General features: G+C 48.5%; 1 protein-coding gene across 1 annotated transcript in view; it reads right to left on the bottom strand.

Annotated features, from left to right (window-relative positions):
- Positions 1-13,942, bottom strand: part of DNAH1 (dynein axonemal heavy chain 1) — an 84,266-nt gene extending 70,324 nt beyond the window's left edge. Inside the window, exons 1-7 of the mRNA XM_063115129.1 lie at positions 13,634-13,942; positions 12,522-12,594; positions 9,813-9,987; positions 9,233-9,389; positions 8,209-8,341; positions 6,083-6,244; positions 5,250-5,502 (exon numbers count right to left, since the gene is read on the bottom strand). Coding sequence (XP_062971199.1) covers positions 5,250-5,502; positions 6,083-6,244; positions 8,209-8,341; positions 9,233-9,389; positions 9,813-9,987; positions 12,522-12,594; positions 13,634-13,942 — 1,262 coding nt within the window. The remainder of the gene's footprint in view (positions 1-5,249; positions 5,503-6,082; positions 6,245-8,208; positions 8,342-9,232; positions 9,390-9,812; positions 9,988-12,521; positions 12,595-13,633) is intronic.
- Between the last annotated feature and the right edge of the window lie 466 nt (positions 13,943-14,408).

The raw sequence follows: 14,408 nt of genomic DNA, 5'->3' as shown, positions 1-14,408 counted from the left end.
AATGGCCAACAGACATATGAAAAAATGCTCAACATCACTCAGCATCCGGGAAATGCAAATCAAAACCACACTGAGATACCATCTAACCCCAGTTAGGATGGCTAAAATCCAAAAGACTATGAACGATAAATGCTGGCGAGGTTGCGGAGAAAAAGGAACTCTCATACATTGTTGGTGGGACTGCAAAATGGTGCAGCCTCTATGGAAAATGGTATGGAGGTTCCTCAAACAATTGCAGATAGATCTACCATACGACCCAGCTATCCCAGTGTTGGGAATATACCCAGAGGAATGGAAATCATCAAGTCGAAGGTATACCTGTTCCCCAATGTTCATCGCAGCACTCTTTACAATAGCCAAGAGTTGGAACCAGCCCAAATGTCCATCATCGGATGAGTGGATACGGAAAATGTGGTACATCTACACAATGGAATACTACTCAGCTATAAAAACGAATGGAATACTGCCATTTGCAACAACATGGATGGACCTTGAGAGAATTATATTAAGTGAAACAAGTCAGGCACAGAAAGAGAAATACCACATGTTCTCACTTATTGGTGGGAGCTAAAAATTAATATATAAATTCACACACACACACAGAGAAAAAAAACCGGGGGGGGGGGGGGAGAAGATATAACAACCACAATTACTTGAAGTTGATACGACAAGCAAACAGAGGGGACATCGGTGGGGGAGGGGGGAGGGAGGAGGGAGGGAGGTTTTGGTGATGGGCAACAATAATCAGTCACAATGTATATCGACAAAATAAAATTAAAAAAAAAAAAACTTACTACAGTCAGCTGTATATCATAGAAATGATGTTGTATTTTGCTCAGTGCATCATACCAGGGAGTTCATGATGTCAATATGTCTCATTCCAGGTGATGTTAACTTTATAAGGTAATGCTTCTTCACTGGAAAGTTAGTATTTTTCCCTTTGTAATTAAAAGTGTCTTGTGGGAAGGTACTTTAAGACTATGCAAGTATCCTGTTTGTCCTCAAACTTTCACAAGAATTTGTCTGTGGATCTTGTCTGTGACAATTCTTACTGTGGTATTTGCCTAATGATTTTCTGGAATAAAATCTTTAAGTGCTTAAAAAAAAACCCAACTTACTACATAGTTGAGTAATCAAAACAGAGTACTACTGGCATAAAGACAGACATAGAGACCAGTGGAATACAATAGAGAGCCTAGAAATAAACCCTCACATATATGCTTAAATGATTTTCAGCGAGGGTGTCCAAGACAATTGAATGGGGAAAGAACAGTCTTTTCAACACATGGTACTAGGCAAACTGGATATCCACATGCAAAGAATGAAGAGGGCTGGCCAGTTATCTCAGTTGGTTAGTACAGCCTTATAATACCAAGGTCATGGGTTCGGATCCCTGTACCAGCTAGCCACCAAAAAAAAAAAAAAAAAAACAAAGAAAAAAGAATGAATTGGAAACCTTACTTAACACAGTATACAAAAAATAACTCAAAATGGATCAAAGACATAAACATAAGACTTAAAACTACAAAACTCTTAGAAGAAAATATAAGGAAAAAACCTTCATGACAATTATCTCTTGGATATGACACCAAAGGCACAATCAACAAAAGGAAAAATAGACAACTGAACTTCATCAAAATGAAAAACTTTTATGTATCAACAGACACTATCAACAGAATAAAAAGGCAAGCTACAGAATGGGAGAAAATATTTCTAAATCACATAATCTTATAAGGGATTAATATCCAGAATGTTTATAGAACTCCTAAAACTCAACAACAAAAAAACAAACAACCCAATTCAAAAATGGGCAAAGGACTTGAATAGATATTACTCCAAAGAAATTATACAAATGGCCAATAAGCTCATGAAAAGATGTTCATCATCATTAATCATTAGAGAAATGCAAATCAAAACCACAATGAGATACCACTTCACACCTGTTAGGATGGCTATTATTAAAAAAAAATAAAACAAATAGAAATGAACACCAACAAAAATAACCAATAAAATAACAAGTATTGGTGAGGATATGGAGAAATTGGAACCTATGCTCTGTTGGTGGGAATGTAAAATGGTGCAGCTGCTATGGAAAGCAGGACAACAATTCCTCAAAAAATTAAAAATAGAATTACCATATGATCCAGCAATTTCACTTCTGAGTACATACCCCAAAGAACTGAAAGCAGGACCAGCCCATGGCTCACTCGGGAGAGTGTGGTGCTGATAACACCAAGGCCACGGGTTCGGATCCCTATGTAGGGATGGCCGGTTTGCTCACTTGGGAGAGTGTGGTGCTGACAACACCAAGTCAAGGGTTAAGATGCCCTTACCAGTCATCTTTGGGGAAAAAATGGTTAAAATGGTAAGTTTTATGGCATGTATATTTTACCACAATTTAGGAAAATAAATAATTTTCAAAAATAAACACGCAAGAATATCTAGGAGAACACCAAATGGGAAAAAAGCTACAAGGGGACTAGCCATAGGAGACATTAAAACACCTATAAAACTCATATATTTAAAACAGTGTACAACAAGTACATGAATTGATAAACAGACCGACGGATTAGAATTAGAAATAAACCCAAGTACAAATGGAAATCAGTATATGATAAAGATGGTATCCCAAATCACTAGGCCAAAGATGGAGGTTTTAATAAATGCTGCTGTGATAACTGGTTAGTCATTTGGAAGAAGATAAAGTTAGGTCCACAGCACACACCAAGCATAAGGATGAATCAAGGATATAAATGCAATAAAAATAAAACCATACAAGTACTAGAAGAAAACCTCAAAATAAGGAAAGACTTTCTAGCTTAAAATCCAGATGCAATAGAAAAAAAGATTAATAAGAATGTCTAAAAAATAAGTATTTTTTATTATATTGCAAAGTCACCATAAGCAAAGTCAAAATACAACTGACAAACTAGAAGAAGATATTTATGACGTATATCACAGATAAAGAGACAAAATTCCTAATGGATAAAGAACTCTCAAAGTTAGATAGAATTAAAAGCCCAAAAATCTGAGAAAGAAAAAAATGGGCAAAAGACATAAATAGATGTCACAAAAATATATATAAATTGTTCTTAGTCATATGAAAAAATGGAAAAGACGTTCAACCTCACATAATAAGATAAAATTAAAACTACACTGAGATACAATTTCTTATTTACCTTCCAGACTAGCAAAAGATTGAATAGTATTATAACACACTCTTGGTGAGGCTGTGGGAAAGTGGGCACTCTCACACATTGCTGGTGGGCATGTAAAATGATATAACCCTTCTGGAGGGAAATTTGGCAAAACCTAACAAAGCTACATATGCACTTATCTATTGACCTAGTAATCCCACTTCTAAGAATTTACCCAAAAGCTACACCTCCATCAAAGTAAACATACAAATGCCATATGAACATACAAGATTATTCATTACAACATTGTAATTGCAAAACACCAGAAATGACCTAAATGCCCAAAAGTGGTTGCATAAATCATGGTACATCCACACAATGGATTACTATGCAGTTGTAAAAATGAATGAAGGAAACCTCAATGAACTGATAGGGATTGATTTCCAGGATAAATTGTAAGTGAAAAAAGCAAAGTGCAAAAGAATATAGTGGGCTATTCTTCATGTAAGCAGGGTGTATAAGAGAATATACATGTGTCCGAAATATACATGTATCTGCTCATTTGTGCAATAATAAATACAAAAAGGATAAACCAGAAACTAGTGATATTTGTTACCTAGGGGCAAGTGGTAGGAACAGGGTAGAAAAATGGGGGATGTGGACAGGATAGAATGAATGGGGTGGAGAGTGACAGATCTCTGAATATACACTTTTATGCAATACATATTTTGAGGAGAGAGAGAGAATATAATATATATGGAGTAATATATATAATATATAGAGAGTACATTTTTATATTTTATATATAGGGAATATAATACATATTGAGTAATATATATAATATGTATATATAGTAAGTACATATATGAAACAAATGAACCAAGCTGCATTTCATAAAATGAAGACCTTACCCCACTGAAGGGGGTGGGAAGAACTAAATCATGTAACTCTTGAATGTAGCATTTGGACTATATGCCTCCAAGCTAAGGAGAAAAACAACTGCTAACCAAAGACACAAAAAAGTCCACTTATAGTTTTTCTTCTAAAGAATACGGATTAACAATTCGAAACTACTTCTTGTGCATTCTAAGACTGAACAACCAGGTCAACATATGGCGACTAATGGGAGCCAGTTTTCTTCTGGAGAAGGGAATAAATAAATATGTAAATGTAGAATAAGCCTTGTTGGTGTTAGAGTCAATTTGAAGGTATCAGTATGAACTCATGGTTTTTAACAGACAGATCAATAGATATAGAAATAGACATAGACATGTGTGGAGATTATATATAATATAGTGTAATGAAATAATATGATATGATATAAAAGTATATATACACATATACATACATATATGTATACACACATACGTATACATATCTCCCAGATCTGTCTGCTCTAAGAGCCTTGAAGCAGTGATTTCCCAGTAGCAACAAGCACGTCTAATGCCCAGATCTTGGCTTCTAAATACCATTCCCCACTAAAAGGAATCAAAGCTCCTTGGAGAAATGGCTGATTTCAGTGCCGAGCCCGTGGCGCACTCGGTAGCGTGCTGCGCTAGCAGCGTGGCGACGCTCCCGCCGCGGGTTCGGATCCTATATAGGAATGGCCGGTGCACTCACTGGCTGAGTGCCGGTCACGAAAAAGACAAAAAAAAAAAAAAAAAAAAAGAAATGGCTGATTTCAGGGCTGAATCTGGGAAAGTACGAGATGACCCTGAAACTTCTTGCTGTGCCTGAAAGTAAGGACATGCTCAAAGAATGACGGGAACAGCCAAAAGAACACAGGAATTAGCTTGAAGAGGTTCCCAGTGGCTAAATCTGGGACAATTTGAGCATCAAAATAAAAAAATAGTAGCAATGCCTCATAATTTTTTGAATAAAGTAAGAATCTATGAGTCCATACTGATATTGAACAATCTGGAAATGAACCAGAAATTGTCTGGGACCCCAACAGGCCCATAGTGCAAGACAGCCCCAAATAAACCCCGAGGAAGCTCAACTCCCAACCCACCCCCTGACCCCTCACCCCCGCTGCCCCAAAGCACTACTTCCCCACAGAAAGGGTCTCTGGAGGAGATGATGTTCTGGCAAGAAGGCCAGGTGGGGACTCACTGTGGCCCTTTGCGCATCCGGGGTGTGCTCATGGCCCACTGCTTGATCCTGCTTAGGCTCTGCTCATTGATGACCCTCTGGCCCTTGGAGGGCATGCAGTCCACGTACAGGTTGTACAGCAGCAGTGCCTCCGTGTTCTTACGCAGGGCACTGGCCTGGACCACACGCTGCGTGAACACGCGAGGGTCCTCAGCACAGAAGAGCAGCTGGATCCGGGGCACCCAGTACTGACAGACCAGAAGGGGTGGCCTTCCTGGGGGCCAGGCAGGAGGGAGAAAGGGACATGCAGTCAGGCTCTGTGGGCTGGAGCACTGGGTTCTGGCGATTGTGCCACTGCTGCACAATGGCCCTGAGTAAGTTGTTTCCCTTCTCTGACCCCCTGTCCCATCTGTGAAATTGGTATGATGACACTCCCTGCCCTGCCCTCCTCACAGGGTGTCGGATGTATGTGAAAGTGCTTTGTAAACTGTAAAGAGCTATGCTCAGACAAGGAGTTATACAGGGGTGGCTGTTCAAGTGCCCATTCCTCGATGCCAAACCCAGGGAAGACATCACTAATTGATAGACCTAGGGCTCCTTTTCAATGTCATGCTAAAAGTGACACTGCCAGCTGCTCAGAGTTGACATACCAAATAATGGCCATTTGTCCTTCCTGGGTTCTCTGAGTGATGTCTCTAGTTCTTGCTAGTCAGGGGACAGACAGCCAAAGGACAAACAGAACAAGCAGAATTCAGACCTGAGCTGGCAGGGCCCTGGGTGGGGATTAGCCTCAGTCACAGGCCAGGCCAGGCATGAGCTGGGGTTCCACCTGGGCAGACGTAGGGAGCTTGTACCTTCAGCAGTGACTCCTCCATTCAGGATGGGCTTCCCCATCTCATCTCGCACCAGGCCTCTCTTGTCTGTCTTGTGTACCAGATACAGCTTCTTCTCTTCATCATAGTCCAGGACGCCAACCTCACACCACTTGTACTCCAGCTTCTGACTCTTGGGATCCTCTGAAACAGGAGGGGAAACCCCACCAGTGCTCCCTGCCAGGGATCAGGTAGGGTCCTCTGAGTGCAGGCAGCAGGTGTGGGAGTGGGTCTAATTGGTCACTAGTCTGGCCTCTCTCCCACCAAGATGACCCCCTCTGGCTCCAGCAAAGGCAGGGCCCTACTTCCTCCCAGCTGAGCTGACCTCTGAGGAATCCCCAGCCACAGGAAGAGCCAGAAGAACCAGGCCTCTCTTCCCTGGTGTTCTGAATGACCCCTGCCGGGACACAGAAACACAGGCCAACTGGGCTGGGACAGGGAGGCACAGAAGCCCCAAGCAGATGGGAGGCCTGTTGAGGACCTGGTTGTGAAGGTCATCACAGATGAGCTGGGCTCCTTCAAGGTTACCAAAGCCAGGGTGAAGCCCTTCCCATAGGCTGCCCTTGGCCCCTAAGCCCTGGGCCCTTCACATCAGAGCCGGGCAGGACAGGTTAGGAGGTCACTGCTCTGCAATGGGCTCAAAGTGGGCCTCAGGGCCTGTTTGGTCAGGATGTGCCCCCATTCCTCCTTGGACTGAAAGGCTTTGCCTGCTTCTCCAGCTTATCTCCTGCACTGCCCCTCACTCATTTTTCTCCAGCCACACTGGACATCTGGCTATTCCTATGACTTTCAAGCTTGCTTCAACCTTAGGGCCTTTGCACCAACTGTGCCCTCTGCCTGGAACACTCTTCACTCAGGTTGCCTCATTGCTGAATTGTTTCCTTTTCAAGTGGCTTTTCCTTGGAGAAGCATCTCTGCCTAAAAATAGCACCTCTGCCCCAGGCACTCTTGGACCTGTTATCCTGTCTGTGTCCCTCACAGCTCCTAAAGTCATACTACACATACATCATCTCCTGGCTCATGGGTGGCCTCACGCTAGTGTCAGCTTCCTAAGGGCAGGAATGATTTTGTCACAGCTGCATCCCTGGGCCTGGAATGGGAACTGGTACATAGTAGGTGCTCAGTAAACTTTTGCAGAAGCCTTCCCCCCCACACACATGGTTCCTAGTAGAGGAGGCCTCCATATTTAGTGGCTTAAAACAAATAGATGGGCTCTACATACTGGATTAAGGAAGGAAGGGCTGGAATTCCAGGGAAACACTCCCCACCCATTGATGCCGGGTAGGTGAGGTGAGTAAAAGAGGTGGCCGTTGTGCACCTCACCCACTTTGGTTCTGTTTTGCTTTTCCCTTCTCTTCTTAGTAAGTTTCCTTTTTCAAAATGCTGCCCTGGTCTTGGTTCAGCTTAGAGGAAAAGATGTCATAAGAAACCCCCAGCATTAAACTAGAGGTCTCTAACAGAAACACCCCTTGCTCAGCCCTCCTTCTGACGGTGCTCCCACACAAGGCCAGCAGAGCACCTCAGGTGAGGCTGTACCGGTGCATTTCAGGTGAACACAGCCCCAAACCTCTTGGTTTTATCACCAGGAGTTGGAAATCTGGGTACAATTGAGCTAAATTGTTTTTGTAATTAAGTCCAAAGTGACAGTGCGATTGTGAATGTGTGTGACGCTGTGTTTGTGTGTGTTTGCCAGCAATTGTGGGACAGTGTGCATATTGTCCATGCAGAGGTAAAGCTGAGTGGCACAGGTATACCGGCAACAATGATGATTTCTGGGTGGTGGGATAGAAGGGCTTGGGTTGTGCCCCTCATGCGCCTTTGAACATTTCCAATGAGTGTGTATATTTTTATTATTGACAAATCAAAGATTTTTTTTTTACTCTGGAGACTATCTGGCTGTCCCTTCCCCAGCCCTCCTGACAATGGCATCCCTGGTCCCTGCATTTCCTGCCTCTGTGTGGTCAACTCCTTGACCTGTATCCCAGCTGGGAGGCCTCGAAAGGTTGCTCACCTCCCATGGCTGCCAGGTCCCAGGGGAACCCAGGAGTCCATGACAGGGCTACTGCCCAAACAAGATGGCTCCCCCACCCTGGGCTGGCCCTGCTCACCATGCCCCAGGAAGTCATCAGTGGGCAGGAGAGCTTTTCCAGGGACGGGTTTCCTGTCCAGCGACCCTGGCTCCAAGCCCAAGTTGATCCACTCTCTGGGAGTCCGGCAGTCAAACTCTTCATTGTCAAACACCTAGAAGAAAGCAGGCAAACATCGGGAGGAAGCAGCTCCCCTAGCAGGGCCCAGGTGAGATAGGGGTGCCCGAGCAGCCTCCTCCCCAGACAAGGGAGCTGCAGGCTGGGGGCCAGAGTCTGCAGGGTCTGTCTGGTTGAAACCCTGGATCCATGTCCTGCCAAGCCATCTAAGGCTCGGGCAGAGGGGTGTCTGGAGACTCAGAGCAGGAGACTCTCCCATTACCCAGGATCTTCCAGCTCAGGGAAGAGGTGGCCCTTGGATTTTTCTGAGCATCCCACACTGACTTGAAAAAAATGGAGAGTCAGGGCTGTCAGGAGGCAGCCCTTAGTAGGGAAATGGGCATCTGGATTCAGCTTTACTTCCCCACAGGAACCACCAGGCAAGAGATACTCAGGGTCACAGAGAGGAAGGGAGATGAGGTGGGTGAAAGCCAGAACCAGGCTTTCTTCTTCTTTCTCCTCCCTCGACTCAGTTTCCCCATCTGTACCCAAGGGGATGGCACTGATGCCCTCCTTCATCCCCAGTTTCCCCATTTCAGTGCACCTAGAAGTTCCCCACCCCCAAGCAGGCCCGTTCACTGCTCCTCAGACCAACTGGCTGCTTCTAGGTGCCCTTGGGTGGGGGGGCAGAGGCCAGGCACACAGGCTGCCCAGGCTCCCAGGGAAGAAGAGAATCAGTATCCCAGGGGTGCCAGGGGCCCCTCCTGCCTCAGTCTAGGGTGCTCGAAGCACCTGGGGTGGGTTCTGTTTCTTCAGTTGCCCTGTGTGACAAGTGAGTACTTGGGATTGGCATGGGATCCTCTTTTGGGTCTGACTCCTGAGCCTCAGCTGGGGTCCTGCACCTCCCCCCACCCCCTGCCCATTGGCCATCTGTGGAAGCCCAGCTCACCTTCAGCGGGAGATAGATGGGGAAGAGCGGGTCATGGCCCTGTTCAATGGTTTGGGGATTTTGGGGATCTGGGTGTCTGGGCATAAGCTTGTTGGAGTCGATGCCCTCACTGGCCAGCAACTGCTCGATGTCCAGGCTCTGGTACTGCCGCTTCCTCCTGGCCGAGGGCAGGAAGGGGACGTCAGAACAGCTTGGCTCATGTGAGGTGGTTTCATGGGTGTGCAAGGGCGCATGGGGTTGTGGTTGTAGGGATGTGGTCCAAGGACCCTTCTGTGTCCTCTGTATCTCTGGGACTTGTCAGGAAGTGGTGTGGTGGTCAGGGCTGATGTCCTGGGCTACAACTGCCCTTATGTCCTGCTCTGGCAGTCCCACTTCATTGACCTAAATGCCACCCTCCCCAATTCCACAGCAAGGAAAGCAATTTCTTCCTATTATGGGACCAAAGGGCTACAAGATTTGATTTAAACACTTGTGCACAGACTCTGCTGTGGGTCTAGTGGTCTGTAGTCCCTCACTCCCTGAGTCGGGTAGACACCACCTCTCAGAGAACAGGCCCTCCCCACAGCCCACCCAGCCATACCTCTCAATCTCGATCTTGCGGAGGCACTGGCCTGGCAGCACCTGGAAGGGCACCTGCACCTTGGGCTCATAGGCCCACAGTGGAAAGTCAGTCTGGGTGAGCATCTGGGTGGTGAGCCCGAAGCACTGCTGCTCTATGTGCTCCTTGAAGTCCTCAGGAATTTCGAAGGTTCTGACTGCAGGCAGAGGCAGAGGCAGGGCCTTTGGGGTGGGGGAAACTCAGAGCTTGCCTGTAGCCAGGCAGTAGCAGGGAGAAGATAGACCCCCAAGTGCCCAGGGGGTGCAAGTCTAGAGGAGCAAGGGCCTCCAGAAGATCTGTTTTGGCCCTGCTGTCCCTGTCCAGAGCTAGCATGTTGGACCATTTCCCTCCACGCCCCCCATGACACCAGCACCAGGGGCCATTGCTCAAGCCAGGTGCTGAATTGAACTACTGGTGGGGATTACAACTCGACGGGAAGGCAATGTTGAATGGGTTCCTGCACCCCTACTCCAGAGGCCCCCCCGCATATTGGAGTCTGAACTCCATTCATCCCTGGGGCCATTTCCAGGTTCGAGGCATCCTAGGAGGGGTGGCATCACCATCCCGGCCCTGTGCAACCCTCAAGTTACAAATGGCTGCCCCTGCTTAAATAACCAGGGCAGACAGAGGCTTTCATTCCAGGTCTGGGGAAGGGGAGTTGGTGGGGATGGACCCATACATAGGGCAACCAACTGCTATGGTTTTAATGTGCGCCCCTTCAGAGTCCATGTATTAGAAACTTAATCCGCAATGAAAGGATATTGGGAGGTGGGGCCTGTAAGAGGTAATTAGGTCATGAGGACTCTGTCCTCACAAATGTATTAATGCCAGTCAGCCATATTTTGATGCAGCAAGAAGACCCTCATCAGACGTGGCTTTCGATCTTGGACTTCCCAGCCACCAAAACCATGAGTCAAATAAATTGTGGTATTCTGTTATAGCATCAGAAAAAGGTCTAAGGCCTCAGCCATCCCAGTTGACCCTAAGGGACTAAGGGGTTTCCCAGGACACAGGGTGCTCAGTGGAGAAGAAAGTCCCAGGCTAACTGAGACTGTAGAGGTGGGGAAAGGGGGTACAGAAATATACTTTGGGATGAGATGGGCCACCTTTCCCATGGGCTGGGTGGGCTCTGGACGGCCCAATGACAGTCCCATCTACTCTCCTGGTGAGAGAAAGGTCCAAAGAGTCCCAAGGACCCTAGGAAGCCCACATGACCCTCTCCTTGGGCCTCACCACCTCTCTGGGGTCAAGAGGTGGGCACACTGTGGGAGGGCCCACCTTGGAAGTATCATTGGGGGCCCCACAGGAGCCTCCAGAGGCTGGGCCTGGACTGTTGTCAGAGGCTCAGCAGAGGCCATCCACCTTCAGCTGAAGTCCACTCTCTTACCAAAGCTGCCAGGTATTCAAGGAAGCCCCTGGCACCAAAAAGCCCCAGCCAAGAAGGCAGTTTTCAGACCCCTAATCATCAGCTCTTGAGCCTGTGGGTCCGCAACACCATTCCACTCTCAGGACCCACTCAGAGGCCAAGAAGAAGCCAGGGTGAAGAGAGCCAGACCTGGCCTCCAGCCCCTGCTGCATCCAAGAGCCCTCGGCAGGCTTCTCAAGCCCTCCGTCTAGCCCTCAGGCAGCAGAGCATACTTCTGCTGCTGGCTGCCAACGACAGTGACTGACACCACCCTGTGGCCTTAGGGGCTGCTTTTCCTCACGTGAGTAGGGCCACTAAACTGCTAACCACCCCCATCCCCACTCCTGCCATAGACAGCAGGAGCACCCTTCCCAGTACTCTCACAGCCCCAAGATCTGAGGTTTGTAACTATTTTCTGGGTCACAGATACTTGTGAGACTTGGATACAACAGGCCAGCTCCTCAGATAACCGCACAAATGCATACTTGTGGTGGTGTTTTCTGTGCCAGTTTAGGGCATTTACAGACCCCATAAGGCCCATGGGCTCTGAAAGGACTAATCTGGGCAGTGCCAGCAAGGATCCAGGTCTTTCCTGGGGTGGAGAGGAGGGTCATGGGGCATCTGGGCCTGATCGAAGAGGGTATACTTCAGGCCGGACAAGGGGAAAGGGAAACCCAGCCAGGTGGGAGGGCCCCTGCCCAATTCCTCACCACCACTCAGGGGCTATCCTGGAGATGCCCTATTCTCCCCTGTGCCACCAGGGACTGCCCCACACCCTGCAGACCTGTCCCAGTCCTTAACACCCCAATTGTGCTCCAAGACTCACCATGGAGCCTGAGAAGAGTCCTCCTTCCATCCTTCAGCAAAGACTTCCTGGGTACCTACCTGTGTCACGCCCTGTTCTAGGTGCTGGGGCCCCAGCAGGGAGCAACTCAGGCACAGTCCTGGCCTCCTCCAAGACCACATTCCAGGGGGAGCAGGAAACACACACATAAATGCCCTTCTGACCCCAGCTGGGTGGACAGACTGTGGCCCTGAACCCCAGCAGCCCCAGCCCAGCATGGTGGCCTTGTCACAGCTCTGCTAAGAGCTGTGATAAAACAGCTATGGTTCACCAAGTTCGTTCATAAGCCAGGCCCCTGCAAAGCACCTTATCTCTTATTATCCCCATTTTACAGCTGAGGAACAGGGGCTCTCAGCCAGAAACAGACCATCCCCCTGAGGCCAGAGACCTTGCTTCTAAACGCCCACCAAGACCCACCTGCCCGTCCCTCCTGAGCACTGACCTTTCGGGGTGAACTTGTCAAGGTCAGACTGCTGCAGGAAGTTCTGGTTTGTGCAGCGGCCATGGCACACATTCTGAAACCAGACCCCAGAGCCCTGAGTGTGCGTAAGCTTCTCAGGGACATTCAGGACCTGAGAGGAACCCCAAGGCCAGGTGCTTCACCTGAAGCCCACCAGGGAGCACCCCAGGAGCATGGCAGCGGGGCAGAACCAGTGAGTTCACACAATTCCTCCTTCAAAGCCAGAGAAGGCAACAAGCTGTGGCCATCTGGAACACCCCTGGCCTCACCCTGTTCTGGTCCAGCACAGCTCCCCTTCTCACTCTGAGAACACTCCCAGCATGTTTCCAGGGCTGAGCCATGAGACAGGTACTGCAAGGCCAGCAGGGGTCTCTGTGCATACCTCCTTTCCCAAGGGCCACGCTGGAGCCGCCAGTGTAGTGGGTATCATTGGGTCCTCGCCTTGTCTTTCTTGGCCCTACCCCTACCTAAAACCTTTCTAAGGCTGCCCAGGACCTACTGGGCTCTGTGAACTCTCTCCTAGTTATTCCCTCCCCATCCTCCCCCTGCCCCCAGCCTCATCCCTCGATCTTTCCCTTCATATTCTACACTCTTTCATTACATGCGCCATGCCCTCTCTCAGGAACCTCAGGCCTTTGGACCTGCTGTTCCCCGTACCTGGAACACTCCCCCTAGCCCCTCTCTCACCCAGCAAATGCACACCCATCTCTTAGATCTCAGCAGCATGCCACTTTATCCATGGGATCCTCCCCAGCCAGAGCTGGGGGAGGGGGATTTCTCCACTAAACCCATTGCTCCACAACAATAGGAATGTGGATGTCTCATCCTTGCTATGTCTCCATTGCCCAGTCCAGGGCCTAGCACATAGCAGGAGCTCAGCAATAAGTTGTTGAATGAATGGACAGATGGATAGTCAGAAAGATGGATGGATGGGTGGGTGAGTGGGTGGATGGACAAATTGACAGACAAACAGAGAGATAAATAGACAGATGGCTAAGTGAAGAGATGGATTGATGGAGAGAAGGATGGAAGTATGGGCAGATGGAACCCACAGGGAGGGCCGAGGCTTGGTAGGTGACAACTGCCATACTCACCCCAAGTTGATCCAAGGTCCCAGGGCTAAGGATGTCAGAGTAGAAGCCCCGTTGCTTCATCAGGGGGTACTTCTTGTCAGTGCCTGTGAGAGGTGACTTCTGGGGCTGCCCCAAGTCTGAGAGTGTGGGTTGGTCCAGAGACAGGGGTTTGGGGTCAGGGTCTGGAGGAGGATTCCCCATCCCATAGTCTGGTCCCAGAAGAGTTTTCCCCAGGTTACACTCTATGTCCCTTTGAGTCTTCCCCATACTGCACTCTGAGCCCTGAGGGGTCCTTCCCGGGCTGCAGCCTTCTCTGTTAGGCTGCTCCATACTGCTCCTCAGGGAGATGCCACAGTCAGATCTCCTAGGAGAAGATAACCAGCGTCACTCAGTCCTTGCCAGCCTCTGTCTCAGCACCCAGGGGCACCATGACACATGGGTGCCTAGACTGCCTCTGCAACAAGTCCTAGGCCCAAACCCACAGATAACAGAGGAGGGGGTGAGGAGGGAAGAAGTGTCTCCTCCTAAGTTGGACACAATGCCAGGGGAGGCCTGCACTGCATGTTGCTTGTAAGAAATAAGCCCCCACAGAGGTAGGGGCTAAGCATGGGGAAGCTCTGCAGATGCCCCCACCCCAGTGCATCCTTCTGCACTTACCTGCCCCCTCCCTCATTTTCAAGAGCGAGGCCTGGCTTCTCAGCAGGGGACATCAGGAGGGAGGCTCAGAGCTCGCTCACTCAATGAATTTCCCTAAACTGACTTTCAGCCAGAAGCAGCACTGGTGCTCCCTGCCCAG

This window comes from Cynocephalus volans, chromosome 11, assembly GCF_027409185.1.
Source record: "Cynocephalus volans isolate mCynVol1 chromosome 11, mCynVol1.pri, whole genome shotgun sequence".
NCBI classification, from domain to species: domain Eukaryota; kingdom Metazoa; phylum Chordata; class Mammalia; order Dermoptera; family Cynocephalidae; genus Cynocephalus; species Cynocephalus volans.
Note: the sequence above shows the minus strand (reverse complement) of the source record. Positions and strands in the feature narration are given on the sequence as shown.